We start from the raw sequence: 8,958 nt of genomic DNA, 5'->3' as shown, positions 1-8,958 counted from the left end.
GCATCATGAATCCCATCGGACCAAGATTTTTGTGTGTGTGTTTGTGGGGGGGGGGATGACGCAAAGCAATGCAATCCTGTCCGTTTTTACTTCCCTTTTATGCGTTTTTCTTTCACGTCTTATCAGTGTAACCGCGACACCCAAGCTGAGTGCAATGGACTGTTTATTGTTTGTATTTTTATAAAGAGGCTGCATCTTCGAGGAATTCTGAAAAAACAAGCAAAAAGAAAAAAATTCTGCATGCCTAAAACGAACCACCATCTTTTAATGCCGTTTACAATAATTACCCACTAATTAATCAGAACCTCCGATGGAAGTTGGAAAACTGAGGTAATCTGATGGTGATTTTATTTTTTATTTTTCTCTCCATTCCAGCCGGCCGGTCTCAGTCTGCGTTGTTCATAAAGAGAAGCCCGTCTCTGTTGTAGATCAACTACATGCAATATTTTCAATAAATTGTATTTATTTACAGTTGGATGGTAGTTGTTTTTTTTTTCTACAAACGCATTCACAGCAATATTTTGATTTAGTTTATTAAACATCTGCCTGATCTTTCCTAGATGTCCGCTTGGCCTTCTTTAGACCCCTGCCTGGCATTCATAAGAAGTCTGCTTTTTTTAGACTTTTGCCCAGAATAAATTAGACATCCGCCTGGAGTTTGTAGCAAGACTGCATGTCCTTTATTAAATGACTGCTTAGCATTTTATAGAAATCTGCCCGGCCTTTATAAGATGTCTGCCTGGTATTTATTGGACATCTGTCTTGCCATGAGTGACCGTCTCCCATTAGACGCCTCCCTGCCTGATGTCAATTCTACATTTATCTCCGTTCTGATTGTCTTCTTTCTCTTAAGTTGACAGCCTTCTGACATTAAATAAACGACATCTTGATGTAATATTGATGTCTCCATGGCGACACCACTCACTCTACATAAACACTGGCAGATTTGAGTGTACTAAATGTTTTACTTTGAGAAGTTATCTTGCTCTGATGCTCTCATTGTAAAAGTGAAACTATCCAACATGAAAAGCTAAAACTCCAGGTTTAGTTGCTTTTCTTTACATTTTCCTCACATATTTTCTGTCTGTTCTTTGCATAAAAACTATTTTTTTTGTTCATCTTTGGCTACTGTTATTGGGAAAGGATTCACTTCTGGCTGGGTGGTTGGCTACTTTATGTGTAAATGGTCAAATAAGGTTTTTAATCTAATATCTTAATTCACTTTCATGAAATTTTCCAGGAAAAGGAAAATCCTCCATGAATACTTTTACTCTATGTACTGTCTGTCCATTTCAGATGAGCAACATTTTTATTTATTACATTTTCATCCGAATTCAATCACATTAAACCATTTGAATTGCTCATTCCAAATGTATTTCCATGTTTGACGTAAGTGGAAGATTTGATCATTTTAGATGCGGATACAATTTGTTTAAACATTTGGAGAACAGAAACTGAATAAGTAACATCTTAAACAAGAAAAATCAAGATCTGAAATGGGAAAACGTCAACTGTAGTTGTTAAGTATTAAGACATCGAATACCAAAATGCAAATTTAACTGAAATATAAAAATAACTCAACCTGAAAACGTACATTTCAGATTTGCTTATTATTAGATATTGTTAAATCAACTAATATCACATCTTTTCCCATTCCTGTTTCTATCTACTCCAAAAAAAAAAAAATTCTATAACATCTGAAAAAAAAGTCCATCTTTTAAAAAGAAATGAACTTACCATTGTTTAGGGGGAAATAAATAAATCAATGTTTTTTTTTGCACTTTTTTTGCACAGTGATTAGCACTTCTGCTTACTGGAGATCCTAAGTCACCAAGAACAGTTGTCTTTGTAGCCATGTGATCAGTCCAGGGTGAATCCCACCTCTTGCCCTCCATCCCCCCACCCGAGTGCAGGATAATACAGATAATACAGATAATGAATGCATTTTTTTTTCCTCTTCAGCCACATCTATTTTCCTATTCTATTTTACAAACATTTATGTTCACTGGAAGTTGTCCCCCCCCAAAAGTTACTGGTGAGAATTATATTTCTATATAACTTGTCATCTGACACGTCGCCATTCCGACTGATTTGTAAATTGATGTATAGAAGAAAATTTAAACAATCATGATTTATTCAAAAATTAGCAGTATAGGGTCTGGAAATTGAGCCCATAAATTAGTGATCGAGTATACAAAATTTAATAAAAGTATATGAAAATTTTTGAAACACCTGAAATGAATGACCTGAAAGGTTTCGGAAGATACGGCGAAATGAGCAGGTGAGAATAAAAATAAATAAGTTCAATTAAAAAGAGCAAAAAAAGAATGGAGAAGTAACTCAGATTTATGACAAAAATTGCACCCCTCCCTCCAAAAAAGGAAAACAAAACAATATTTTTGAGTGAAATAGAAACAAAATCCATACAATTCCCAATTGTAAGGAAGTTAAATTGTAATCTGATACAAGGAAACTGACTGAAAACAACAAATAAAGTATGTTAAATGAGTTTGCCGAATTCGAGAAAAGAGGTGATCATTTTGGAAATGTAAGAGAATGAAGTATTTAATATTGAGCTCTTTGTCGTATAACTTTTCCAGCACACTTTTGAACAAAGCCCCGTCTATTTTCTGTTTCCCAAAATATTTTGGCAGTTTGTTCAAAGCGGAGTGGATTAAACGGTATGAATTCAAATGTTTTTAGAAAAAAAAAAAATTGAAGTAAAAGCTGACCAAAAATTCTAACTTTATTTCTTTTAATTTTCTTCTTCTCTAATCACTCTTCCCATGCCTTCGACGATTTCAAAGTGAAGGTAAAACACCGGGTTTTGGTATTTTCCTGGATTATTTTATATTTATATTAAACTGGAGTTTTTTGGGTGGCGGAGTGACCACACGAGCTTCTCTGTGAGACGAGGCATTTATTGGCAATGTTTTGACACCAGTACTTCCTTTTACACACATTATGTCACACTACTTCGTGATCAGGCCACGTTACAGACGAACGAGAAGAAACGTCACACATGAACGGCCCCCGAGGGAGGCGACGAGGTTGGGAATGACACTTCCTGTCGGCGGTGCCAACTTCACTGCATTAATATTCAAGAAACGAAAAAGGCTTCCGAAGAACACCTGCGACGGGTCGGATGAGACTGGCGCTGGGAGAAGTGGGGCGGGGTTGCAAAAGGGCGACGACGTGCACAAACACACAATTATAACAGGCTGTGGGTCACATGGATCATCTAAAAGGTCCTAATAAAAAAGAAAAAAAAAAACAAAAAAAAAACCCTACAGATCCCACAGGCACGTGTGGTTCCACCTCGCGCTTCTTCCGGCCCCTCTGCTGGCGATGGCGGCGGCTCCGACCCGGTTGGGCGCCATCTTTGATTCACTAGGAAGGTCCTGAAATGGAACTTTTGCCAGTTTAGTCTGAGCGGCGCCTCCTACAGCTCAGCGTGGGACAAACCAAACATCAGACAGAGAGGGGTGGGGGGGTGGGAGAGGGTGGAGAGTGGGTCGGGGGGGTCGGGAGGGTCGAGAAGTCAAGGGGGGGGTTAAACCGGTCTCGTCAGCTCCAGCTGGCTGAAGGAGGAGACGAGGCTGTAGTGAGCGCGCTCCTCGTCCGTCAGCTCCATGTTCCCGGGCCGCACCACGACCACCACGTTGACGCCGGCGTCTTCCGCCGCTTTTGCCTCTGCGTGGACGACACAGACTGACGTTGAAGCTCCCGCGAGCCCGGCCCGCGCCGTCTCGGACACGTAAACGCCAAACCGCGACGAGGAAAAACGGGCCCCTTACCCCGAGTGACGTCCGTCAGGAAGGTGATTTCCTCCGGCCGGCAGCCGATCCTCTCCGCGATGTGCTCATAGCTCTTGGTGTCCACCTTGGCGCCTATGGTGGTGTCGAAGTGTCCGTCAAACAGCTGAGGAGGGACAGAGGCCACGCCGTGAGCTTGACTGATGGGAGGTGTCTCCGAGGCGACGGAAATGGCGACTCACGTCTAAGACGTCTCCTTCCACCGAGTGTCCAAACAGGAGCTTCTGTGCCTCCACGCTCCCGGACGAGTAAATGTAGACCTTTAACCCCTGACCTCGCCATCGTTTGATGGACGGGGTCACGTCCTGATAGACCCTGTTCGCAACACCACAACAGTCAAAATACTGTATACATACCGTATTATCCGCACTATAAGGTGCACCTAAAAGCCTTAAATCTTCTCAAAAACCGACAGTGCGTCTTATAATCCGGTGCGCCTTATATATGGATCAATATTGAGCCGCAAGAGGTCTCGCAACTACAGGAAGCAGCCGTCAACTCCATTTTCTCCCGTAGAAGGAGTAGCACGAGGTGCATGCTGGGGTATATGACTGCGCGAATCATGCATTTTCATTTCCATTTGTGTGTGCGCGGTGCCGAAGTAGCAACGGTAAAAACGGTAAAGGGGAATTCCAGCCCAAAACCACCTGTGTGTGTACTAAGACCCCAAAACGGCACCTTTCAAGTGACACGCTTACGATTGCAGAGTTTAAACTCAAGGCGACCGGTCACGCAGTAGAACACGGGAATAGAGCAGCAGCGGGAGAATCTAACATTTACGAATCAATGGTGCAGAAGCGGAGGAAGCCACAAGATGACTTGCGCCAAGTAAAGGAGACCAAACAGAGTTTCCGAGGAAACAAAACGAGATGGCTACGGTTAAAGGACAAACTTGAATAGTGAGTTGTTGAACAGAGAGCAGCAAGTAGAAGCGTCTCTACGGTCACTATTCCAATGAAGGCAACAGTGCTAGCATGCGAACTTAACATCAATGAATTTAGAGGCGATCCTTCTTGGTGCTTTGGTTTTATGAAACGCTTTGAACTGTGACAAATGGAATTGGAAATACATTGTTTTCAGCGAAGGCGGCGCAAATACCAGTAAGAGTAATACCGGTACCGTATTGTGAATGGACTAACTTGTTTTGGGAGTGAATGGACTTGTCAGAACGTTGGTTTGTATTCTATTATTAAAGTTTGACTGACTTATCTTACTGTTTTGTTGACATTCCCTTTAGCGCAGCTCCATTTAGTGGATCCGTAACGTAACCCCAGCCACTACAGCAGCTTCTATTATATGCGCCTTATATATGATTTTTTTTTTTCAAATAGGCCATTCATTGAAGGTGCGCCTTAGATTGCAGAAAATACGGTACTCGCATTAAATTTCCTGACGCCCTAAAATCCTGAAAATCTCAGAAACCGAAGACGTTGCTGTTTTGTCACGCTGATTGTTTTGTTTGTTCTTTTCTCTTACAGCAAACTCAATTTCATGGCCTTCCAAAGTCCCAGCACTTGGATCTGAACGGTCGTCTTCCTGACGTTAGCCGGAATGTGAAAACATTTCTAAACACTGGTGTGATAACTGTGCCACAAAATGCAGTTTAACCAATTTTCCAAAGTGTACACACTTACATGAGCCCCCTTTGCACTGTAGGAGCTTTTTGCAGCTCCTAGAACCGTTTTACCTCCGACTCTGTGGCAAGATCTTTTAAGGGTCTCATATGACGTAGGTGATCGGTGGAACTCGTAAACGGTTCCCATTTCCAACCATTTCTTACTGATTGCGGAGCGCCATTCTTAAAAATGATTGGGGTCGGCTGTTTTGTTGCGACAAAGCGGACAAAGAGCCAGCGAGAAGCTAAACAACAAAAAGGTCTATGCTCCTCTGACCCGCTACGCTACAAAGGGCTTGCAGCAGAAAAAAAAAAAAAATTTGGCCAAAAGAAGTGCAGAGTAAGCTAACGGCGGAGGTTTCAACATGCCTAAGCAGTGCAGGGAGAAAATGCTCCTTTAACCAAATATGAACAGGACCGTCCTTAAAACTTGACTTCTTGGAACTTTTCTGTTCGAAATCATCTATTTAATATATTGAGCAAATTGTACTGACAGCTCACCATGGGCAGATGCAACAATATTGGAATTAATGGAAAAGTATTGGCTCCAGAGAAACCACAGACCGTATCAGCCTGGCTTTAACAAAGACGTTCATATTTCTTGCAATAAGGTTGGGCTGAGACTGTTCTTATGGACTCGCCACTCGCCGCGCGTTTCTGACGAACGCCGCTCTCTGAATCTAGTGAATATAGTTGTTTTTTTTTTGGTTTTTTTTAAATGGCCGGTCCACTTACTCGCCTTTGATTCTCCCCGAGGCGTACGCCGCCCTCCACATGTGGCCCTGGAGCTGTTTGAGCGCCGTCGACTTCCTGTCAGCCGCCATCTGCCACAGGACATTCTCCACCACCTCCCTGATGGCCTTCTCCTCGTCGGTGTGCACCGTCTGGTCAACGGCGTGGACGGGGCAGGCCCGGTTCTGCCTCATGTCCTCTTCGATCTGCCATGACAGATAAGAGCCAGAGTTTCAAGCGGAGTGGCGGCTGAGGGGTGATCTCATCCCTGAGACAACCTTTCTGGAGCATCCTTGGAAAAGACAGTGAAGCCCAAATTGCTCCAGATGGTTTGGTTAGTGCCTTGCATAGCAGCTCTGCCACCATTAGGGGTACCTTTTTTTTTTCAATTGAATCTGGTAAAGTAGCAAATAAGACCTTTTCATATTTAAAGTAACTATTAATTGTGATCATATTTTATTATAGATAGGATATGAATGTAGTTAGTGTGAGAGAGGAGAATACAGAGAATAGGGTTAGATGGAGAAAGTTGATTCGCTGTGGCGACCCCAGAAAGGAAAAGCTGAAAGAAGAAGATATTTTACATATTTAACCATTTTAAATTTAATGCAATTCAACATTTTGAAGGATTCTTGTAGTTCTATATTTTCTTTCATTGTGAAGCAGTGTTTTCGGATGCATTCGATGAAAACCGAACGGATGACAAGAACAAGACAAATAATGATCGAGGGTAATAGCATCTCCTCTTTCCACAGTCGAGCTCTGACGTGGGTCATAAGTTCATTACCTTGCCGTGAAAACGCATTTCCGAGACAGAACGCGCCAGCCCGTACCTGTTTCTTCAGGAGATGAACATCCTGTTTGCACTCATCTTCCTCCCAGTGAGAGGACAGATAATCCTCCAGATGCTCCCTGATGTATGGAAATAAAATGTCCTGCAAATAACAATGTGGATTTTTTTGGGCGTGAGTGCAATAGCTGTGTAGCAATGTGACAAAATGACATAATAATCACAACACATTTGAAACCTCATCATTTATGGCCATAGCCTCTTCTATATCAAAAACCCCTGTTGCAATTCTGTGTCCCTAAATAATTATTATCACCTGCAATGTATACCCCTGGTTATGGGATGCAATGACAAAGTCTGATAATTTTCATTTAAATGATGAATCTAAACAAATATTCATTCATTCTTCTAGTAACAGTAACAGCAATTTGTGACATTTCAACGATTAAGGTACGTTCTAGTCGCTGTTTGAATTCTGTGCAAGGTACGGTATGAAATCTATTAAATAACATAAGAGCACAATGTAAACTGAAAATATATGTATATAAAGTAGCGTATTACTTAAGTAAAATTGAAAACCGCTCTGGATTTATAGATTATATTCATAAAAAGAAGTATTTATCCTGTAACAACATCGATAAAACGAACTGAAAAGAAATTTCGTAAATCCGAGTATATGCTATGTACTTGAACGCAGCAATATCATGGGCATTTTTAATACAAACTGTCCAATGTAGAAAAAAATGCCAAAATTATATTTTTAGTCACCCTATTCTGCACAGCAAGAATTAAATATCTAGATTAAATTATAAAAAGAGAGTTGGATAGGACTGATAGCCTCCAGATTCCGGTGACAGTCATCGCTCTATAATTAGCCAAACGTTCCGATGCTAAGTTGAACAATTCGCGCTACTCTTATTCTGGTAAAAGAAAGAGGAAATAAGAAACCATTTCATTTTCAACAGAACACACCTTTACGAATGTGATAGGCGTGGTTGTCCCTTCGATATCCAGCAGGAGGGCACTCGTACACGCCGGGATTGAGACAGTAGCCATTATTTTCGGGAGAGTCCGCAGCTGGTTAGCAGTACGTTAGCTTGGCGAACGGCGGCCGGTGAGGCTCAGTTCCGCGGGCAGAGCAGAAGAGAACAGCGTTCCTGTCGGCGCGGCTATTTGCTACATGCTAACGTTAGCTCGACCGGTTAGCACACATGTTCAGGGCTGTGGTGGCGCGGCCTCCGGTCCAACAGGGGGCGGTAGTGAGTATTTAGACACCGGCGATTCCAACGTACAATAACATTTGACGGTTTTCAAATGATTTACCATTCAGATGTACTTTATTTTTGTTACATTGCGAAATGCTGGAACTTTTGGGACTTTTAACTACGACAATATAATTAATGTCGCGTGGATGTTAAAATTCATCACTCAAATTGGTTATCCATCCATCCATCCGTCACCAGTCAATCGAAAATTAGAAATCTCAGAAAATTAGAAAATTGTGATAAAGTTCTTTATCTTCTGTAATGCAATTACAAAAACAAAAATGTCATACATTCTGGATTCATTACAAATCAATTGAAATATTGCAAGACCTTTATTATTTCAATAATAATGATTATGGCTTACATCTTAAGAAAACTCAAAAATCCTATCTCAAAATAATAGAATATCATAAAAAAGTTTTTTTTTTTTTTTTTTTTGCATTACAGAAGATAAAGAACTTTATCACAATATTTTTATTTTCTGAGACAGTCCTGTACTGATAGACAACCATTCACTCACTTCCCATTTGAATTGAAATTCATTTTCCCGTTTTTAATTTTACAATTAACCTGCTGCATGTTTTGGACTGTGTGAGGAAACCCACGTGGACATGGGGAGAACATGCAAACTCGACACAGAAAGGTTCCCTTGTCGGAATCGAACAAGGGTCTTTCGTTCTCCTTGCGTTATCCACTGTGCCACCGTGCCACCCCAAATTGGTTAAATGGTCAATATTCAAA

At 41.3% G+C, this 8,958-nt stretch overlaps 1 protein-coding gene across 1 annotated transcript; it reads right to left on the bottom strand.

Moving 5' to 3' along the window:
• Positions 1-2,903: 2,903 nt before the first annotated feature.
• Positions 2,904-8,132, bottom strand: enoph1 (enolase-phosphatase 1). The gene is made up of 6 exons (XM_086152593.1): positions 7,925-8,132; positions 6,996-7,097; positions 6,166-6,368; positions 3,998-4,130; positions 3,798-3,921; positions 2,904-3,693 (listed from the first exon to the last, which is right to left on the bottom strand). The coding sequence occupies exons 1-6, from the start codon at positions 8,006-8,008 to the stop codon at positions 3,554-3,556; spliced, it is 786 nt and encodes a 261-aa protein (XP_086008719.1). The 5' UTR covers positions 8,009-8,132; the 3' UTR covers positions 2,904-3,553.
• Positions 8,133-8,958: the final 826 nt, after the last annotated feature.

The sequence above is a fragment of the Fistularia commersonii genome, chromosome 9 (assembly GCF_037954325.1).
Source record: "Fistularia commersonii isolate RoL2024-O1a breed Wild chromosome 9, RoL_Fcom_v1.0, whole genome shotgun sequence".
Lineage (NCBI taxonomy): Eukaryota > Metazoa > Chordata > Actinopteri > Syngnathiformes > Fistulariidae > Fistularia > Fistularia commersonii.
Note: the sequence above shows the minus strand (reverse complement) of the source record. Positions and strands in the feature narration are given on the sequence as shown.